At 37.1% G+C, this 22,715-nt stretch overlaps 1 protein-coding gene across 1 annotated transcript in view; it reads right to left on the bottom strand.

Moving 5' to 3' along the window:
- Nucleotides 1–22,715, bottom strand: part of THSD7A (thrombospondin type 1 domain containing 7A) — a 391,822-nt gene that overhangs the window by 46,484 nt on the left and 322,623 nt on the right. The window contains exons 12-13 of the mRNA XM_066354435.1: nt 11,480–11,674; nt 9,364–9,627 (exon numbers count right to left, since the gene is read on the bottom strand). Of these exons, the coding sequence (XP_066210532.1) occupies nt 9,364–9,627; nt 11,480–11,674 (459 nt within the window). The remainder of the gene's footprint in view (nt 1–9,363; nt 9,628–11,479; nt 11,675–22,715) is intronic.

Here is a 22,715-nt window from a genome sequence, read left to right as displayed (position 1 = left end):
AAAGACTATTCTGTACTGAATTGTTTTGGTACCTGGTTGAAAATCAATTGAGGATAAATGTAAGGGTTTATATCTGGATTCTTAATTTCATTCTATTGATCTCTATGCCATTAAAACACTGTATTGACTACTATAACTTTGTAAGTTTTGAAATCAGAAAGTGTGAGTGTTCTAACTTCACTCATTTTAATTTTATTATTTAGAAAATTAAATTTAATGGGGTGACATTGATCAAAAAGATAAACATTTCTATAGCATTTGAACGGTTGATTATGTTGTGTACCCACCACCCACAGTCAAATAATTTTATTTTTAAAGAATATTTTGGCTTTTTTGGGTCCCTTGCATTTCTGTATGCATTTAGAATCAGCTTGTAAATTTTTGCTCAAACTGAAACCTAACATTCTGATAAGAATTGTGTTGAATAGTTTGATCAATTTGGGAGTACTGCCATCTTAAAAATCCAGGTACAAGATTGTCAAGTCAGTCCCATGGCAATGTTTCAAAAATATATCCCAATTCTTATATTATCTTCAAGCCACCATCACTTCCCACCTTTAGTTAGCATTAAATTTATGTTATTTCCTTACGTCTGCATTATTTATCTTCATCATTAGGATATAAACTTCCTCAGATTCTAGAAGAATGCTTAGAACACAAGATATCTATAGTAAATTCCTTTTGGCAATTATAAAGGAATTTTAATTTTATAATTTTACTGAGTAAATTATAAAGGAATTCAGCTAAAAGAATAATTTTCCTGGCTTGACCTGTGGTGGTGCTGTGGATAGTGTCAACCTGGAATGCTGAGGTTGCTGGTTCGAAACTCTGGACTTGCCTGGACAAGGCACAGATGGGATTTGATACTTCCTGCTCCTCCCCTTTGCCTTTCACTCAATCCCCTCTACCTCTCTAAAATGGATAAATAAAATTAAAGAAAAAAGAAAAGAACTTCTGTAAAGCTAAAAATAAATGAATGAGCAATAATGTCCAAAGATACTCTTGATTTTGGAAGTGGAACATGAGGCGACTTTGAGGCACTGGTTATGACACTTCTCTTCCTGAAATGGTGGTTATTATGGTAGTTCATTTCAAAATTATTACTTAAGCTTACAGATAATTCTTTCCACTTATTGTGGTCTTCTTCAATTTCTTTCAGTGATGTTCTGCAGTTTTTAGTGTGTGAGCCTTGTACTTCTTTTGTTAAATTTAATCCTCCTGTATTTTATTATTTTTACTCTAGGTAGATTTTTAAAAGAACCAACAAATACTGATTTCTTTTATTAGAGTGAAATAAGACCACCTAAAAAACAATATGACAAATTTAATATATTCGCTTATGTCCCAAGTGCCCTGATTGAGATAGTGTTAAAATCCTAGCCGCCTGACCAGGCGGTGGCGCAGTGGAAAGAGCGTCGGACTGGGATGCAGAGGACCCAGGTTCGAGACCCCGAGGTTGCCAGCTTGAGCACAGGCTCATCTGGTTTGAGCAAAAGCCCACCAGCTTGGACCCAAGGTCGCTGGCCCCAACAAGGGGCTACTCGGTCTGCTGAAGGCCCGCGGTCAAGGCGCATATGAGAGGGCAATCAATGAACAACTAAGGTGTTGCAATGCGCAATGAAAAACTAATGATTGATGCTTCTCATCTCTCTCCGTTCCTGTCTGCCTGTCCCTGTCTATCCCTCTCTCTGACTCTCTCTCTGTCTCTGTAAAAGAAAAAAAAACAAACAAAAAAACACAAAACAAAACAAAACAAAATCCTAGCCAATTTACTACACACAGTATTTCCTAGCCTTGCTTTATCATAAATCACCTGGAACACACACTAAAAGTATAGGTTTCCAGCAATCCAAGACATTATGATACAGTTCACTTGGTGTAGGGTCTGACTTTTGGAAATTGATAATATTTTCTTGTCTTTATTAGGTACTCCCTCCTTTTCTTTTCTTTTTTTTAAATTTTTCTCATCAAGATAATTATAGATTCACAGACAATTGCTAGAAATAATAGAGAGAGGTCCTTTGTATACTTTCCCAGTTTCCTTCCATGGTAATTATACTATAGTTTTAACCAAGATACTAAGATTGATATAATTTATTGAGCTTATTTAAGTTTCATCAGTTTTACTTGCATTCATTTGTGTGTGTGTGTGTGTGTGTGTGTGTGTGTGTGTGTGTGTGTGTGAGAGAGAGAGAGAGAGAGAGAGAGAGAGAGAGGAAGAGTGTGTGTGTGTGTGTTTAGGACAGAAATTAGGGAATGGTCTTGCAGACAGGCAGAACAACTAAAATCTGGAAGAACAGTAGAGTTTTGGCCTTTCTACATATTATATCCAGTACTTTGGTCAAAGATATACGTTACCTGTTTGAAACTTATTATGGTCTCCCTGTTTCATAAGTCCAAAGTTCGTTGAAAAACCCATGAAACCAACACTCCAGAACTCTACTGTGTGTTCCTTTCTGATCACTACCCCTTGTCACATGGGCAACCATTACCCCAACTCCTCACAATATGGAAAAGTTTTACTTCTTGAACATTTCTGTGAATAGAATCAGATAGTGTATACCTATGTGCGCTAGCTTCCTTTCATTCTGCACCGCAACGTCAGATTCATCCTTCTTGTTGCATGTTGTTGAAGATTTTTCGTTCTAATTGATATATGGTATTCTGTTGTGTATATACATATTACGGCTTATTTATTCATCCTATTGTTGATATTTGGGTATTTTTCAATGTGGAGCTATTATTCGTAGTACTATTATGAATATTCTAGAACATGTCTTTTGGTGGACATATGCATGCTTTTCTGTTGCATGTATTCTAGGAGTCAATTTGATGCATCAGCAAATGTGCATATTATAAAACCTACTTGTAAATGAAGTGTAAAAGAAAGTTTTTTTTAAAAGATGGGATCACAGATTTGGTAATTATTAAGAGCAGGATGCAATAACAGAGTTTTCAAAAGTGGGAATGAGGACAATGTCAGATAGGTCCTAGACTTATCTGGGTGGTCACTTCATAAGTTATATAAATGTCTAAGTCACTATTTTGCAAACCTGAAACTAATATAATATCATTTGCCAACTGTCACTGAAAAAGAAAGAAAGTAGGAATAAATAACAGATAATCTTCACAAAGTCAGATGTGCCACTTGGGGTTTTACCAACTGTGCCACAGTGAGGACAGAGAGAAGATGCAACTGTTAAGTTTTGAATACACTATGGAGAGTAAAGAAGGCTCTGGGAGTATTGATAATGATAGAAATGAAAGTCTAATAAAGAATTCATGGATACTTTACGACAATGCTTACTAAAATTTTGAAAAGCATGACAATTTTCAAACAGGTTGTAGTGATCTACTTAAATCTTATACCTTGACTTTAATTATGGCTTGAGGTAAGGAAACAAAAGCTTACTTTACTATTTTGAGTTGAAATATATTTCAAATTTCAGTTCCCTTTACATACAGCACAGCCAGTAAATAAATTTAATCTAAAACAGCATGAGATGCTTAAAAATGTAACTCCTGATAGGGCCAGTAATAATTTTTTAATGTAATAGTTTTGTGTTGCATAGTAATAATTTAAGAAATAGAATCAAACTGTAAAAAATGTCTAATTTCCAAATCAATGCCATTTTGTCACCAAACTATTTAATGTTTGTAAAAGTCTAATAATGTTTATTAAATCCCAATTATTTCCAAATATTATCAATAGCTTTGGCAAAGGGACACTAGTATTTCAAAAGTTATTTTATTAAAATATTTATTAAAAAATTGCATTTTTCCTTGTTAAATTTCAAAATGACTGCAAAAATAAACCTCTAACCTTTTGATATTTTGTATTTGTAGTGGAAAGTAGAAACACATAATCTTTCGTGTCATTACTCCACATGGTAACAGATTAATGGAGATTCTTTCTATTTTATTTATTTTTTTAAATTTTATTTATTCATTTTAGAGAGGAGAGAGAAAGGGAGAGAGAGAGAGACAGAGAGGAAGAGAGAGAGGAGAGAGAGACAGAGAGAGAAGGTAGGGAGGAGCTGGAAGCATCAACTCCCATATGTGCCTTGACCAGGCAAGCCCAGGGTTTTGAACTGGTGACCTCAGCATTCCAGGTCGACGCTTTATCCACTGTGCCACCACAGGTCAGGCTCTATTTTATTTTTTTTAAGTATTATGGCGTTAGTGAGATTTAACATGTATGACTTCAGACTGATTCACAATGTATTATTAAGCAGTAACACTTAACATGTTTATGTATGACCTTTCCAAAAGCATATTTTAGAAAACATCTCTCAAATGAAACTCAGCCTATGAAATGGTTAAAAGATACATTTAGGCACTGAGACAATACTGCCACAGAATATAATGCTTAGTGTTCCATTTTTATTTTCCAGTGTGTGACAACATTCAATAATTGCCTGTCATGTTTATCTAACACAATTAAAATCTTTAATGCTTGTCGTGAACCGCTAGATAAGCATTCCCCTGCCTTCTTCACTAAGATCATTTTTGAAGGCAATTAACACCAAACAATCATGGGAAAGGCAGAAGCATTTGAAGTACTTTGAAGCTAAATAAACTGCTGGCATCTTGAAGCGATTTATGGCTTCTGAGAAACACTGGAATAAAATAAATGACCTCACAATTAGGGTGCTAAAACTTTTTGCAGTTCAACACTGAATTTGACACATGGAAAAATCAAACCCCTCATTTCTCTTCATATTTTTTTTGTATCCTATGACTGCTGTTTCAGGTTGAAATGGATATAAAACACTAGCAGCCTTAAAGGGGCAACCAGAGGACATATTGCCTTTGAGATATATTCAATCACCTCATTCATTTGAATTATGAATGCGCAGATAAAGTAGCTTTCAACACCTTCACAATTATTAACATTGTGCTGTTGAAAGGTGCACTGTTGATAGATTAAAGAATTCATTTTGAAAACACATGGGAAATATTGGTTGGTTCTGATTTACAGCTGTGTAAATGAGCAACGCTGGTACTCTATGTGAAACATCTGGATTAATCTCCATGTGAAACATCTGGATTAATCTCCAAAGTGACCTTAAAAAAAAATCTTTCTTACTTACTTATGTATTATATGCATGTGCCTGCAATCAGGAATGAGAGAAATATAGCTATAACTTTATCTATTGTTGTCTTCATGGGTTTAAAAATATCTTTTAAAATTAAAATATTCCCAAATGAACAGGATATCCCTTTGCAATTATATATTAAAAATTGATAACTATGTAACTCAGGGAAACCAAACAACTATGTATATATTCAAACTCCTATAGTCAAATATTCTACCCAAACTCATACATTCAATGCATCAAAAGTAATGAATCAGCCTGACCAGGCAGTGGCACAGTGGATAGAGTGTCGGACTGGGACGGGAAGGACGCAGGTTCAAAAACCCAAGTGTGCAAGCTTGAGTGTGGGCTCATCTGGTTTGAGCAAGGCTCACCAGCTTGAGCCCAAGGTCGCTGGCTTGGGCAAGGGTTCACTTGATCTGCTGAAGGCCCATGGTCAATGCACATATGAGAAAGCAATCAATGAACAACTAAGGTGCCACAACGAAGAATTGATGCTTCTCATCTCTCTCCCTTCTTGCCTCTCTGTCCCTCTCTCTGTCTCTTCCTGTCTCTGTCACAAATACACACAAAAAAGTAATTAATCAATACTGGGTAATTAAAATTATTATAGAGAAGTGTTCAGGTAAATTAATATTACTACAGTGGAATGCTATTTTGATGTTATTTATTTTTATTTGTTTTGTATAAATATGAAGGTATATCTCTTCATTCTGCTAAGTACTTAAAGATTCAGGAAATTTCAATATCAGCATTAATGGCCATGGGGTTCTGTTGATACTGTTATTCCAATACTGGGACACAGGCACATTCAGATTTATAGATACATTTCTTCATTATCAAGGCCATTATATTTTTCTTGTGTGACAGAGACAGAGAGGGACAGATAGGGACAGAGAGGCAGGAAGGAAGAGAGATGAGAAACATCAATTCTTCATGTGGCATCTTAGTTGTTCATTGACTGCTTTCTCATATGTGCCTTGACCGGGGGGCTACAGCAGACTGAGTGACCCCTTGCTCAAGCCAGCGACCTTGGGCTCAAGCTGGTGAGTCTTGCTCAAACCAGATGAGCCCGCACTCAAGCTGGCAATTTCAAGGTTTCAAATCTGGGTTCTCCGTGTCCCAGTCCGATGCTCTATCCACTGCGCCACTGCCTGGTCAGGCTAAAGGCCATTTCTTATAGCAAACTCTAAAGCAGGGGTCTCAAACTCGCGGCCGTGCGGCCCGCCCACCAATTTTGTGTGGCCCGCAGACTAATCAAACTTCGTGGATTAATCTGCGGGCCAGTCTGCAGCCGCACAAAATTGGTGGGCGGGCTGCATGCGGCCCATGGGCCGCGAGTTTGAGACCCCTGCTCTAAAGCCTTCTGTTGTATAATAAAGAATTTGGCTGGTCTTTGACACTGCTGGGAGATAGACTTCAAGCCCTGAGATTTCTCAAGTTTAAATGATAAGAATCTCTTTGTTATTCATTGTGGGCCCCTTGGACTACACATGAGTTTATCCTAAAAAAATGTCTGGTGGAGGGGATTGGTCACATCCAAAGTCCAACCAGGTGTTTAGAGTGTTGGGGCATTAAGCCACATGATATCTGACCAATCTCTGGAGAGGTAAGATTGAGTTCAATCATGGGGTCAATGATTCAATTTATCATGCCTACATGATGGAACCCCGGTAACAACTTAGCACATTAAAGCTCAGGTATATTACACACATTAATGTGCAGAGAGGGTAATGCCTCCTGGCTCCGAAAAGAGAACATGGAAGCCTTGTGTTTGTGACTTTCCTACACTTTGCCTTTGTGCTTCTTATTTTGGCTGGTTCTAATTGTATCCTTCTGCTATAATAAAACTGTAGTTATTAGTATGGTTCTTTTCTGAGTTCTCTGAGTCACTCCAGTAAATTAATGAACCTGAACCTGATTGGGTAGTGGGAACCCCGAAATCTATAGCCAACTAGTGAGTAAAAGGTTAACCTAGGGACCCCCAAACTTGTAAAACTGAAGTGAACGCAGTCATGTAGAGATATGAACCCTTAACTTGTGATGTTTGGCCTAACTCTAGGTAGTTAGTGCTTGGAATTGCATTCTATTTTCTAAAAAGCTGGTTTGACTGAAGGAAGGTAGTGGACAGAGAAATTGCCATTTAGAGCGTGCTTAGGAGACTGCCAAACTTATAGCCTTCCACTGACAACATGAGAATTGACAGAACATATGTTTAAAAAGTAGTAATTTCCAAAGTAATTAGGCAATAGAGAGAGATTCGGTTTCCTTAGACTTGACTTTGAGTAAACATGTTAGTAAACACTGAAATGTTCCAGTGGACATTTTGGATCAGTTTTAACAGAGAAGGAATAATGTTGGACAAACACAAAGAACCAACTGGAACAGTTCGCTTAGTTAAGGGACTCAGATCCCCTCGCAATCCTCATGAAGTTCAGGGCCATTGAGGACCCATCGTTTTCTGATCTGTACTTTTCTTCTAAAATACAGTGTTGCTTTCTTTAGGCTTTGAATCGACAATGCTAAGTTAGGAAGTCTTCTGCCTTTGTCCATTATCAATTACTTTTGTACTTCTGCTATAATAAGTGATCAAACACTTTTGTGAGTCACAGGATATTTTAAAAGTTTTTTTTTTTAATTCTAAAAATAAGATTGACTGTTAAGTGGCTTACAGAAGCACTCCTGCATCTCATTAACAGATCAGGGTACAAGTGAGAATGTATGAGAATCACTCTGTAAGCTCACCAGTTCTGTGAAAAACAAATGATCATTTCGGTGATTCACTCTGCATAACAATTTAAAACATGAGCAAATACCTACATGCTACATTCCAAAAGAAACATATTTTTGAAGTAATCTCCAATTTTACATTTTAATGTAATTATAACTTTATGCATTATCATCATACCATCTCAGAATGAGAAGTGCATTTGCATTTTTCCTGGTGTCTAATTTACAGTACCTATGCTATATGATACAGAGAATAAAATATTTAGTCATTCTTAGAGATGTTTCTCAAACTGTGCCTATTATAAACACTAAACCCTTTTTTTCTTTGGTAGTAATTGTTCGAAATGTATGGGATGATCTTAAACTTAGCAATGTGTGTATGTTAACCTGAAAAATACTTATTTCTAGAGCTTCAATATCATGGAGACTTTAGGGCTTCTACCACTATATCTTCATAAAACATGAACCATGAGGGATGGTTTTTGGAAACTTCTTTGTAAGAACATGTATAATGTGTAAGAGATTCCAATCAATGTGTCACTATGTTACCTGATACTTTATAAATATGAGATGGTCCCAAGTTCACATTGTTTTCTGAACCATATAATAAAACTGGAGGAGTACCATTCCCATAGAAGTCATTTCAGCAAGATTGAAAGGTAACCGCCATGCACCCCCTCCTGCCAAGTTAACCCATCTCTCTTAGGCCACCTCTATGAAGAAGGTGGGAGAATCACTGTCCAGTGTACGAATGTGTGACTCCTATGGTTCAGCATGACCCACAGTAAACTGATCTCATTCCATTATAAAAACAGTTGCATTAAAATAAGAGAATAATGGAGAAACCCTGCTTAAGGCTGATTATATTAAGACTTATGACCCAAGAGTTCATTAAATATACCGGTCAAAGATGGCCACCCTTCACAAACCTTTTGTAACTCAATTGTTATCATTATATTTTAACTTCTTATTTACTTATTTATGTTTAGAAATAAAAAATGGGCACTTTTTAGATTTTTTGGGCCAACTTCAACTCAATGAGCTTATTTAAACAGGAGATGCTTGAGTTTTCACCAGTTATGGCTTTCAATCTTTTTCTCTGACACTTATGACATTTACGCACATTGCAATCTTGCCAATTTAGTTATTAAAAGTTTGTTTAGTTTAAATTTTATTCTCAAGTTAAATTAAATCGAAACCTCCTCTCCTCCTTCCTTCTTTTCTGTTTCGAGACCTATTGAGGATGGTTGGGTCTACTCAACAGACCCTTAATCAACCCCAAGGCACCGTTTCGCCTTCCTGTAAGGTTTCTTTGCCACCAACTGTGAGCTGTAGTTGCCAACTGCTGGACAGTGAGACAACTGCCACCAAATGTCCCATTACACGTAAGTGATATACATACATTGTGGCATCCCATTCAAGTTCAATAAAACAAAATTCTGTAAGCCCTGATTTCCCTCCATTCTCATACATGTGAATTTTACCTCCACCCCAAAGGAAGTAAATGTAGAATACTGAAGAAAAGCTGGATTACCATGGCTGTTACATCTGGACGCTTCCACGAGCCTGCCATTTTGGTCGTAGCACGCCATTGCTTGGTAGCGGTATCCTTGACCACACTCCTTGATTTCTCCTTGGACTTTCATTCCCAGCAACAGGTCCACCTTTCCCTCTGGTAAAATGCAGTCCGACCAGTTCCCCACGGGCTGCGCACTGTACTTGTCACAGGGACAGTACTGAGTCTCAATCAGGGGGTACACGTGAGAATTTTTACATTTTTCCTTCTTTTTACTTTTTCCTGTGGACAAATTTAAGTTGAAAAATATCATTACTACTTTTAAGCATCCCCTAAATTTTCTCTTTTACTAAACTTCTTTTCTCCATTTTAGCCATATTCAAAAGTAACCAATAAATAAATGCTATTTTCATACCCCACTGTGCTTTCTATCTGGGTAGTTTGTTAGGCTTTCCATAGTGAATACATTTTTTTTTCTAATTAAAAAATATTGGCCCTGGCTGGTTGGCTCAGTGGTAGAGCGTCGGTCTGGCGTGCAGGAGTCCTGGGTTCGATTCCTGGCCACGGCACACAGGAGAAGCGCCCATCTGCTTCTCCACTCCTCCCCCTCTCCTTCCTCTCTGTCTCTCTCTTCCCCTCCCACAGCCAAAGCTCCACTGGAGCAAAGTTTGCCTGGGCGCTGAGGATGGCTCCATGGCCTCTGCCTCAGGCGCTAGAATGGCTCTGATTACAGCAGAGCAATGCCCCAAGATGGGCAGAGCATTGCCCCCTGGTGGGCATCTGGGTGGATCCCGGTCGGGCACATGCGGGAGTCTGTCTGACTGCCTCCCCGTTTCCAGCTTTGGAAAAATACAAAAAATATATATATATTCATTTAAAAATAGTGTTTGATGTAAGGCACTAATTGTGATGGTAAATTTTATACTCTTTAAAATAATTAAAGTCCTCTGAAAAGATTATGTGTTTTCACTGACTGGGAAATTGGAGGTAACTGCCTAAGTCTCTCCTTTATAATGTATAAAAATATGGAATGGAGACAGTCATTGCACTGAACTGCATAGCTCTCTTGTTAATTTCAAATAGCTGGTCTAGCTCTATAGAATTAAAAATCAGAAAATAAGATTTTTGTATTTCTTTTTTTGTATTTATTTTTCTGATTATGATTTTGCATCTTTCAACATTTCTAAAAAGTACTCATTTTACATACATGGTGATTACTGGAGGAAGTATCAATAATATTCAAAATGAAGATATTTAATATTAGGGTAAAAATATTTGAAATGGTTTGCCTATAAATGTAAATAAATTCTCTTTTAAATAAAAACTCAAGTATAACAGTAATATGTGCTTAAATTGTGTATCATTATTTTAATCAGATCACATATATTTATATTTATTATATTATATATTATAGACTATTTAAATTACATGTTTGATATATATTTATCTGTATCTTTCATAAACTAGCTTATATAGTTTTCAACATGACAGGTGGCTTCTTTTATAACTTTTAAATTCTGAGTAGTCTACTAGCACCAATATTTTCAAGTTCCTTTTGGCAACTGACAATATTTTTAATGCACCAGGGTTTAGTTCAGTATGATGGCTCCTGTTCTTGTTCACTGTGTCACTGTCTTTTGTCATTGTGACTACCTTTTAAAAATGCAGTTTTCAGATACAGAATTAATGTCATAGTCCTCTTCTAGAGTACGAAGGATAATCTGAGGCTGTGACAGTGAGAACGGGATAAGAAAATGAAGTGTCAACCTTTCCTCTTGTTCCCAAAATACTTCTCTCCAAGCGCTTCACGTCTGTAGGCAATCCACTGAAAGTACATATGTAAGACAAAAAATAATCTTCCATGTATTGTAGAGGAAGACGGAGTGCAATTTTCAAGGCTCCTTTTTCTTTATACTAAAATTACATATTTTACTATATTTTAATGTGTCTGTCACTGACAACATTAAAATATATTAAAATATGCATCCGAATTCCTTGACGGATTACGTATAGTTATACCAACAACATTCGTGCATTTTCCAAATACACTGTTGGAACTCCCTGGGTCTTACTTTTTTTGTGTTTTCCTATCTTGACAGGCACTGACTTTGGCATTCCAATGGATGGTTCTTACCAACAATAGTGCGCTTTCTGGTCCTCACTGCCCCACAGTCTCCATTGCACGAAGAAAACTTGGACCAGCTAGTAAACTGACAGTCATCTTGGCAGGGGACCTGGCAGGCTTGGGTGAGGGCTGGCACAGGGCCCACATACTGGAGGCATTCGTGGATGCCTGCCTGTCCTCCATCTTGCTTTCGACAAGTAATAGCTAAAGGCAAAACACAGAGCTGTTTATAGCAAATTTGAATGTCTGTAATTACTCTACAATTTAGGAACTCACGTTTTCTTAAGCAGTCAGGGGAATCCTCTTTTAATTCATTAGTTGTAGCAGATATCTAGTAGAAGTGTTCTAATAATCACAATAGCCATAAAATTGATGGTGTAGGGTTTTAAAAAATCACAGATAAACCTCTATGGTTTTTGTGCCACAGAGAAAGCACACATGCTTGGTATTTAGGAGTTTTTATTCAATGCTATTAAGAATTTCAAGTCACATATGGACTATATTTAGAAATGAATTATTTAAGAGACAAATAATACATGGGTTCTGATAATAGTTTATATTTAACTCAGGTTATTCAGAGATGTACTGGGAGATACCACATACTTCTAATAACCGTTCTTATATCATTAGCCACTCTTGGATTCCTATACAGAAGGGTCTTGGTGGCAGCAAACTGGTTAGAAGGTTTGGGTGGGAAGGGGAGGCTTATGGAATTGGTCTTGAAGCTGTATTTGTATATTTTTGTCTTTTTTTTTTTAACATTGGAAGTTTGTTGAGATGGCTTTCGAGTAGTTAATAGGAGGGGCAGTGCCAAAGTCCCCACCCACTCTGTCTACAAGTTGTTCACACGCATAAATAATCAAAAATTTAAAAATGGAATTAAAATTTTAGCAATCTTAATCTATTCACATCCTAATTGATATTTTCACAACTATATATGGACTCTTAAAAAGAGTCCAATAATTTTGACTCATATATATTATTTCCCCAGGATATTCTTTTACTGATTTCTATAAACCATGTCACAGTCTCATCACTTATTGAACATAGTTATAAAACTGTTTTAAGGTAAACAGGTTTTAAAAAGAGCAAGTGATGTTTAAAGTCCCCTCTCTCCTTCCTCCATTTTCCTTGTTGATTGTAAAATAATTCACTCATTTGTTGAGAAAGTATTTGAAACCTTTATACCTTGGTCCTAAAGTTAAGTCTGCATTTAACTGGCTTAAACAGCCTTTGTCAGACTGATTTACACGGCCCTTTCAGGTTTATGGTCCACACTGAAACTGCTTCTGATCTCTGCCCTGTCAGGATTCTGTCATTATGAAACTAAGGTGAAGGGACCTGACATTTTGATCCCAAATGACAGTGAGGGCACACAAGGCCTCATGTTAGACAACGCTCTCTGAATCTGTACACTAAAATGTAACACGTAGTGGTGTAGGGCTATGTGATGGGGTGTGCACAAGGATATAACAATTCTAGCAAAGGAAGGCTTTTTCTGTGTAGGTGAACACAATTTGTTGCAGCTGCTACAGGAAAAGTTACATAATTGTGCAAATGTAGGTGAATACTCATCTATTTTTTAGCTACAGATACCCCTTTATTTAGTACTCACAATCCTGGAAAGGACAATTTTAGGGGGAAATACAGGGGAACGTGAAATTTAAAGATATTAAAACCTGGTAGAGTGCTCAAAAGTGGCCTTTATGAAGGCTACGTGAGAGGAAAAACCTTTAAATGCCCCAAAGAAACTCACCACTAGGAGAGGAGCTGTCTGGTGATCTGTGTTTATCATATGCCTCTAAATCTGACTGTACATTAAAATCACCAGAATAACTTTTGGAAAATGGTCATACCCTTGCTCAACTCAAACCTTCTGATTTAATTGATGGGAGAACAGCGTCCTGGGCCTGAGCATCTTTTTAAAGTTCCCAGATGATATAAATGTGCAGCAGTGGATTGAGACCACTGCTCTAGTAGGTTATATATATTATATATATATATATATATCCACTTACATCAGAGACAGCTGGAATGCTATTAAACTAGAAGATTCTTGGATTCATTCCAGAGCTCCTGAACAAGAATGCTATGTGTGGGGTCAATGGACATGCATGTTTTTCAAGCAGCTCAGATTTCCTTATGCACATTGAGATTGCAGACCCAGCAGACTTCATTATTGAAGACACACGGAGGGGTCTTGCTGAGATTTGTGGCTAAGAAAGAAAGTCCTCTGGTACCAATCGCTCTGGCATTGTGCCAAGCTTAGGGAAACAATGGCTGAGCATGTGAAAATGAGCAAAACAAGCTTTAAACTTGGAGCTCCTGGGAACCTGTCCAAGCAGTGGGCCGAAAAAGGCATCCATACAGTATAGTTTGGAAGAATGTTATCTGTGGATTGATGTAGGAGAAATCCCCATGATGTGATATGTTAATGATTTTGCAGCTCTTCCGTCACCTGTGGAAGCAGAGTTGACTCCTTAAACACTTCAGGCTTAGTAAGCATGCTGGTTTGTGGAGATAGTTGGCCCGTGGAGGCTCAAGAGGAAGAATTGATAAAGAGGAAGATACTAGACTTTTTATTAATCAGATATGTAGGAACCCCAAGAATGCTAAATTCATAAAATAGGAGATTTGAGCCTAACAGAACTCTAGGCTTTGAAGCAGGTTGCACTGTTTACAACTAATAGAAAATTTAAAAACTAAACCTCAGTTTCTTGAAATAAGACTACTTTAACCCACTCGCCCAATTTGGCTCTCTGAAACACAGACCTGATTATAAATCTTTTGAGAAACGAAATGAAATTGTTTTAGGTTCTCCATTCAGGTTCTCTCTAAGGTTCTTTCTCACCTTTCTCACAAGTTCTATCGCAGAATTGCTCCAACTATTATCACATTAAGTAATATCAAAAAACCAAAACAAAATAAAACCTCTACCAGCACAATACAGAAACTAATTTTGTGCAGATCTATACTATTTGCAAAGATCTAAAGCCCTTTTCCCTATATACTTGCAGTACATAAAAAAGTATTTTGACTAGTTGAACAGGGAAAAAATATGTAAAATTCTCATATCTGTTTTCACACCCACTCCGCTCTCCACGTCCCTTATCTGAGATTTTAGACCGTGTACTTTGACTGGATTCCTCATGCAGTGCTTTGCCAACAAGGGGCGACACCACCATTTGTACCAGACGTTGAAAATACATCACACATCTCAACTTGTTTCTATTCTGACTTAGAGGAAATAAAACAATTCAAACACAGGAATGCAATCTGAAATCAGCTTCCTGCTACTGGGGTGAGAAAAATATAAATGTTTGGAAAGGAAATCAGCTGATCTCTCAACTTTACAAATCTTAAAAATCATTTCTAAGACACTGAAAGCAGGGTGGCCCTCACTGTAGAGAGGATTCATCATACTAGGCATGGTTTCCTAGAACACCAAAACGTTCCGTATACTCAGACAGCTGTGTCTGTGTTTGCAGGTGGAGCGTGTATATCTGTGGCTAATCAGGTTCTGCTTTGGGCTGAGGTCTTTTTAGAAAGATGGGCCCGAAACCATGCTGTCCTATAAATAATTCATGAAAGCTTCTTAGTGAGGTCAGCAAACATCAAAATAATTATTGTAAAGTAAAATTCCATATTGAATCCTCTGTTGATTATATCCATTTATTTTATTGATAATTTTGCTTTATTTATTGAGGCCCAGCACTTTTTATTGACGTGTCATGGACAGGCTGCGTGCAGCAGGCTGAAGGTCAGGGAGACATGTCAAGGAGACATCCATGTGACTGACTTGTATGTTATACATGAATCAAGCCAGGTAAACTCAGCCCATCAACATTGAGAAAATGTTGGGAAAAAAAATAAGAAAACCAGTTTTTTAAACAAGTGAATGCTCTCAAAAGGGGAGGTGGAATTGTTGGTTTCAAAGTGACTTAATTTTCTAACCAAATGTAATGTGGAGAATTATGAACCCTGATTTAAACAAATAAACTGATTATAAACAGACACTTTTGAGACAATGAAGGCAAATTTAACATGGTCTGAATATTAGATGATATTAAAGAACTATTGTTGATTTTGGTTAGTGCTATGACAATACCGCTATGTTTAAAAATTATATAATATTTATGGATGGCATATAGCTCACCTGGAAGTTGCTTTAAAATATCCCAGTGAGTGAGTGAAGAGTAACAGTTGACCAAGAATGGCAACGTGGTAAAAACTGTTGAGGCTGAGAGAGTGATGGTTATACTACTAGTATTCATTAAAATATTCTCTTTAAGCCCTGGCCGGTTGGCTCAGCGGTAGAGCGTCGTCCTGGCGTGTGGGGGACCCGGGTTTGATTCCCGGCCAGGGCACATAGGAGAAGCGCCCATTTGCTTCTCCACCCCCCTCCTTCCTCTCTGTCTCTCTCTTCCCCTCCCACAGCCAAGGCTCCATTGGAGCAAAGATGGCCCAGGCGCTGGGGATGGCTCCTTGGCCTCTGCCCCAGGCGCTAGAGTGGCTCTGGTCGCGGCAGAGCTACGCCCCAGAGGGGCAGAGCATCGCCCCCTGGTGGGCAGAGCGTTGCCCCTGGTGGGCGTGCCGGGTGGATCCCGGTCGGGCGCATGCGGGAGTCTGTCTGACTGTCTCTCCCCGTTTCCAGCTTCAGAAAAATACAAAAAAAAAAAAAAAAAAATTCTCTTTACTTTTGTGTATTATTAAAATTTCCCTTAAATTTAAATTTAAAAAGATTAATAAGTAGAATAAATAGAGTCAATAAGTAGAATGTTTTCATGTATGCTGAACTCTGTGCTATGTTTTAAAGAGGAGGATAATAAAGGTTCCTGGAATGAAAGGCAGCAGATAACATTGGCTTGAGCGAAAAGGACATGCTATTAGTCTTATGCATCTCTGATGATGTAAATGGAAGGCTACCAAAGCAACTGTGAAATCAACCTAATAAAATCTAGAATGTGTTTGCTCCTCTTCATTTCCTTGAAAAGGAATAAAACTTCCTTGTTATTCAGGATGCAGAAAAAAAGAAGCGTTACTGGTCTACAGAATTACCATACAGCAGGTGAAACCACGTTGTCATTTACTTTGAATAATCAGAGTGAAATAAACTACTAGATCTAAAATGTGCACAGAGAAGTTCATTACAGGAACCAGAATAAGATCAATGCCCTGATGTAGTGAAAGCTGTTGGATTATATGCAACGAAGAGTTCAAGGAGCTTTGAGACCTGATTTATTAAATTGAGCGATAGTCACATGGTTTATCCCATAGCAACAGCCAGAGACAGACTCTGTTCAGCCGATCCAGTGATTAGAGAAGTGATTTTTCCTATAGTTATGAAAAAAAAATGGCAATAGTGAGAATAAATCATGTAGAAATGAGAAAGAAAGGCTTAATGTGAGCAAGAGTTAGTTACCAAGAGACCTAATTGTGCTTAGAAGACCAAACCTATAAATAATGCACGAGGGCTCCTGTTGGTAACTAGGTGGCTATAACGATCTTCGTCTTCCTCTGTGGAAAAGAGATTTTCACTGACAAGTTTGCTAAATAACACTTCCTAATTGCAAGTTGTGAATGTAACTCTGGCAGAAAGAGGACAATAAATGGACTTTTCTTTTTTTATTGATCTGAAATAGTTACCAATGAACCCCAGACTGACTGATGCTCATAATATACGTGGGAGTCCTTGTATGAGGAGTTACTAGGAAATAATAATCAGCTCCCAGAGGAGCAGCTCAGACAGATCCCCTACTGGGATCGAGGAAGGGTAACTAACTGCCTAACAACAAATGGAGCATTGAGGGACCATCACAGACACACCACAGTGTCAAGCTGATTTTATGAGCTCCTTAAAAAAATAGAAAATGCTAATCATCATTTTATGACAGGGCTCTTATAGAAACAAAACCAAAATTCTCAGATTGACTAGGATGCTAGTATTTGTAGGAATACATAGCCTATTAGGATGCTAGTATTCACAGAAAAGAAGAAGATATTATTTAAAAACAGAAAAATTAGAAGTTTAAAATAATAGTTTATATAAATAAAGCATGGGAAAATTATTGGTTGGTAACTAATAAATACTAAATTAGTTACCAATTTAGCCAAATAAGGTTTTAAAAATTATTTTTTAAATAATTAAATAATTATTTTTAAAATAATTCTGGGAGAAATTCCTTTAAAGCAAGCTCCATTGTTCTTTTTTCTCTTGTTTGTTTTCCACTTCTGTTATTTTTCTTCCTATTAAATAACAGTCTCTGGAAATAAAAGATTAATGTGAGTTGCTGAAATAAACTGGTCCAGATATTCTGGGCAAAACCTCAATAATGCCTTTAAAATGTTAGCGGTAAAACAACAACAACATAGTGTCCCAGAATTTAAGCAAAAAGAGTACTGACCAATGTCACCCCATTAAATTTAATTTCTAAAACATGAAAAAAATTCCATTCTTCTATTGAAAAAATCTTCCTCCTCTTCTTCCTACTCCTCCCCTTCCTCCTTCTTGACCTTCCTCTTATATGACCAGGGCATCAATATAGTAAGCCACTTAATTGAAGCATATTTGTTCACAAAATACAACAGCATAAATGTAGTTAAATACTTATATTTCACATTCTACAAAGTTTAGATTTAATTTTGGTAGAGGAAGAATGAAAACTTTCTCTTTTCTCTTAAGACTTTCCTTTTCTAATCTTATTAACCAGTAAGAGACACAGGGTGAGAAGGGGTCTAGATTTGGGAATACATCTGGATCACACTGGCTTCCACGTACAGAGATTGATGTCAGATCTTAGTAACAGGTCAACATTATAATGAATACCATTGGCAGGCAAGGATACAGAGGGGCTGGAGGATTAGGCTAGTCAGGGTTGACCCTGGCGATCGTTAGCTCCAGTTCCATCTTCTTTACAGAAGTACGCTTGTCAGGAGACAGCATGAGAACATGGAGATTGAGCAAGAGCAAATTTCAAGTTATTTGTATGAAACCTCAGCATCTAATCTATGGCACTTTTGCATTATACTCTTAGTTATAAATGTGTCCCAAAGTAATAAACACTGGAATAACATGTATACATTTTAAATATATGATTGATATTAAGTAGTGATTGATATTGTCCCTTAGGGGAGTCATAAAGAAAAAATAAGGAAATTGTTCAAAATTGTCATTTTTATGAGACATGTATTTTATTTTTAATGCAAATGTAATAGTAACTCAAGCTACAGCTATTATGTGTAGGTTTCAATGACATCATCACTGATAAACCCATAATTCAGCCTTCTAAATGCCATCCAAATTGTAGAAATATGAGCAGAGAAGAAAGACAGTAGAGGTTACAGTTCTATTCACATTCATACATAATAATTCCAATAGTGTGAAGCAAATATGAGCTATTCACTTAAAAATAGAATGTGAACTTAATTTCATATTATTTGCATATCTTTTATTAGAAATATTATAGGAAAGATGCCTATATCCTGGTCCTCTAAAATTTCCACATGATATAATATCTAAGAATGATTCAAGTTTTAAAGTTGCCAAATCCTGTCAATTCCTTCTTTAAAGTATCTTTCCTCTCTGTTTCTAGTTCTTATACCATTAGATAAAATTTCCTGGAATATACCATTGATTGCCCATACCCAAAGCTTTGCTAAGATTCTTCACTACTTCCATTTTTCTATTGAAAAAATCCTCCTCCTTTTCTTCCTCCTCCTCCTCTTCCTCCTTCTCTTCCTTCTGGTATTCAAATACACCTGGATAAATTCCCTAGACTGTGACACTTGCCTCCAACTCACTCATAGGATCTCTATGCAAAATGGTCAATGCACTGTTCCTCAAACATACAGTTTTACTTCCTGCCATTTTTCTTGTCATCTGAGTCATGTATACCTATAGTATATTTATTAGGATAAGAATAAATAGAAACTATTTGTTAAATACTTTTATTTTCTCAATAGGCTGGGTGCAGTACCATGTTGGCCACATGAAAAGTGGTATGTATTCAATAAATATTTGCTTTATAAAATAATGAACTGTATTGAATGATATTTAGGAAGTTTGAATTGGCTTATAAGGACTGGTCTTACTCTGTTTTCACAGCTTTCTGGGAGAGATAATATTAACAAACTTACAAATCTGTACATTGGGATAGAAATTGTATTTAAAAATACTGATCCTTCATTATTGTTATGGACTGAATTGTGTTACCCCAAATTCATATGTTGAGACCCTAAACCCCGATAATGATGTATTTGGAAAGGTGGTCTTTGGGAGAAAATAAAACTTAGATGAGGTCTTGAGGGTGGGACCTTCATGAGGGATTAGTGTCCTTATAAAAAGAGACCAGAGGCACTGGCCGGTTGGCTCAGTGGTAGAGCATCAGCCCAGCATGTGGAAGTCCCAGGTTCAATTCCCAGTCAGGGCATACAGGAGAAGCAACCACCTGTTTCTCTACCTCTTCCCCCCCCCCCTCACTCCTCTCTTTCTCTCTCTTCCTCTCCTGTAGCCATGGCTCAAACAGTTTGAGCAAGTTGGCCCCAAGCACTGAGGATGGCTAGGTGGCTTCACCTCAGGTGTTGAAATAGCTCTGTTGCCAAGCAATGGAACAGCAGCCCCAGATAGCAGAGCATTGCCTGGTAGGGAGCTTGCCAGGTGGATCCCAGCTGGGCGCCTGTGGGAGTCTGTCTCTCTTTCCCCCACCTCTCATTTAATAAAAAAAAATAAAAAAAAAAGAGACCAAAGAGCTTGCTCTCTTTCTGCCATGTGAGGAAAGCCAGGAAGAAAGATCTAGCCCGCACCTTGATCTTGGACTTTCCAGTTTCCAGAAGTGTGAGAAACAAATTTCGATTGTTTAAGCTACCTAGTCTATATTATTTTGTTACAGTAGCTCAAGTAGACTGATACAACTATTAAGACAAAGTTTTAAGCATCTATTTTACAAAAGATTTCTAATGCTTCTATAGAAACACTTGATGAGTTTAGGAAAATACACTGTTTGTAGAAAAATAGCCTATCCCAGGGGTAGTCAACCTTTTTATACCTACCACCTACTTTTGTATCTCTGTTAGTAGTAAAATTTTCTAACTACCCACCGGTTCCATAGTAATGGTGATTTATAAAGTAGGGAAGTAACTTTACTTTATAAAATTTATAAAGCAGAGTTACAGCAAGTTAAAGCATATAATAATAATTACTTACCAAGTACTTTATGTTGGATTTTCACTAAATTTGGCAGAATAAATCTTTATAAAACAACTTACTATAGTTAAATCTATCTTTTTATTTATACTTTGGTTGCTCCACTATCGCCCACCATGAAAGCTGGAATGCCCACTAGTGGGCGGTAGGAATCAGGTTGACTACCACTGGCCTATCCAGTGATTGGCAAACCGCAGCTTGCAAGCCACATGTGGCTCAATCAGATTGAGGACGTTTTTATCAAAGGCCAGCTTAGGAGTACTGTAATTAAATTAATAACAATGTACCTATCTATATAGTTTAAGTTTAAAAAATTTGGCTCTCAAAAGAAATTTCAATCATTGTACTGTTGATATTTGGCTCTGTTGACTAATGAGTTTGCCAACCACTGGCTTATCCAATTTGTGGAAAATTGGACAAAAATTACTGGTGATGCTAGGAATTACTGATATAAAATTTTGCTTCACTGTTATTTCACTTTTCCTTACAAATGCAAAGGAATTTGGTCATGCATAATCATAAATTCTTGTGTACTTTTCACATTTTCAGAAGTATATTGATTTTCTTTTAAAGCACTTTGTGTTCTAATGTAACAACAGTTCAGAAGGTATTTTCACATAGTCTTGAAATCTATAGAATGTAGTCTTGGTTAAGACTGTATTGACTTGGAATAGAATCTTTCTATATTTTTATGCCTGTGCTATTCTAACTTATTTCAGGGTAAGGCAGAGTCTCACTAATTTGCTCTGTGGTGAGTGTCAGCACTGAGATGGTAAGTGGTTACAGCTGGTTATTGTGAGACTCTGGGACCATAACTACTTTCCAAATCCTTTGAAATGAGTCACCACAGATAGTTCCTACAACTAGAACAATTGTGTTGCTAGGACTATTAATACTCAGAATGACAGTCTGACGACACTGGCCATGTTATTGTTAATAGATGTTGAAAAGTAAGTGCAGGTGACCAGATTAAAGGAGACTTGGGATGGTTGGCTAGTGAACTGGTCAAAGAGGATTCCATGTAATGTTTCTACTAATACAGAAGGTTCAAGTCATTTGAGAAAAGCTGAATCCAAACAAGTGATTTTGTAAGTATTCTGCTGAGACACACACATTCTTTCTTTTCTGTGCATACTTAGTAAATTAACTTGATGTCCACTTCTTGGGTGTGATTTATTGTCTTCTAGACAAGAGAATTCTCTCTTTTCTTCCTTATCCTATAGTATTATCTGGTTTTACCTTTAATTCTTTTTTAATTTTTTTACTACTGAAGTTTTTAGAGTCAAAATTTTATTCTTAAATTCTACACAAAAAAAAATGCAGCTATTTCATCCTATCGGCATGTTATTTTACTACTGTGACAGTCCACTGCTCGCTCTCATAACTCTAAAATAGACAGTAAATATTCTTGGCTCTGTGAGCGGTTTCTGTAACAACCACTGCCAGCCCTCTTTGTGCACGAGAACTGATTCCAGCACCACCCATACCAAAATTGGAGGACGTCCATGTTTCTTATATAAAACGAAGTAGGATTTACACACATCCTCCCATATACTTTACATGATCTCTAGATTAGTTATAATACCTAATACAATGTAAAAGCTATGTAAATAGTTGCTGTGCTGTATTGTTTAGGGAATAATGACAAGAAAAACAGTCTGTAGGTGTTCAGTACAGACACTACCATCATAGGCCCAACCACAGAGTACACGTCAGCAACAATACAACATTAAAAAGATATATTTTCCATTTGTGGTTGGTTGAATCTGCAGATGTGGACCCCGTGGATATGTAGGGCTGGCTGTACTCAGTTTTGACTTGTATCCTGAAAGCAGCCATCACCATTATTAGGTAAGGAAGTGGGTATGGCTATGGTCCAGTAAAACTTTAATGATAAAAAAAAAGACGGTGGGTTGTATTTAGTGCATGGGCTATTGTTTACTGATCACTGGTCTAGACCGATAGTTTGATAAAATCTATGGGATAAGTTTCTACCTTTAGAATCATAGAATGATAAAGTTAGCTCTTACATTTTAGTTCATT

Source organism: Saccopteryx leptura, chromosome 12, assembly GCF_036850995.1.
Source record: "Saccopteryx leptura isolate mSacLep1 chromosome 12, mSacLep1_pri_phased_curated, whole genome shotgun sequence".
Classification (NCBI taxonomy): Eukaryota; Metazoa; Chordata; class Mammalia; order Chiroptera; family Emballonuridae; genus Saccopteryx; species Saccopteryx leptura.
The sequence above is the reverse complement of the archived record's forward strand: the minus strand, read 5'-3'. Positions and strand labels throughout refer to the sequence as shown.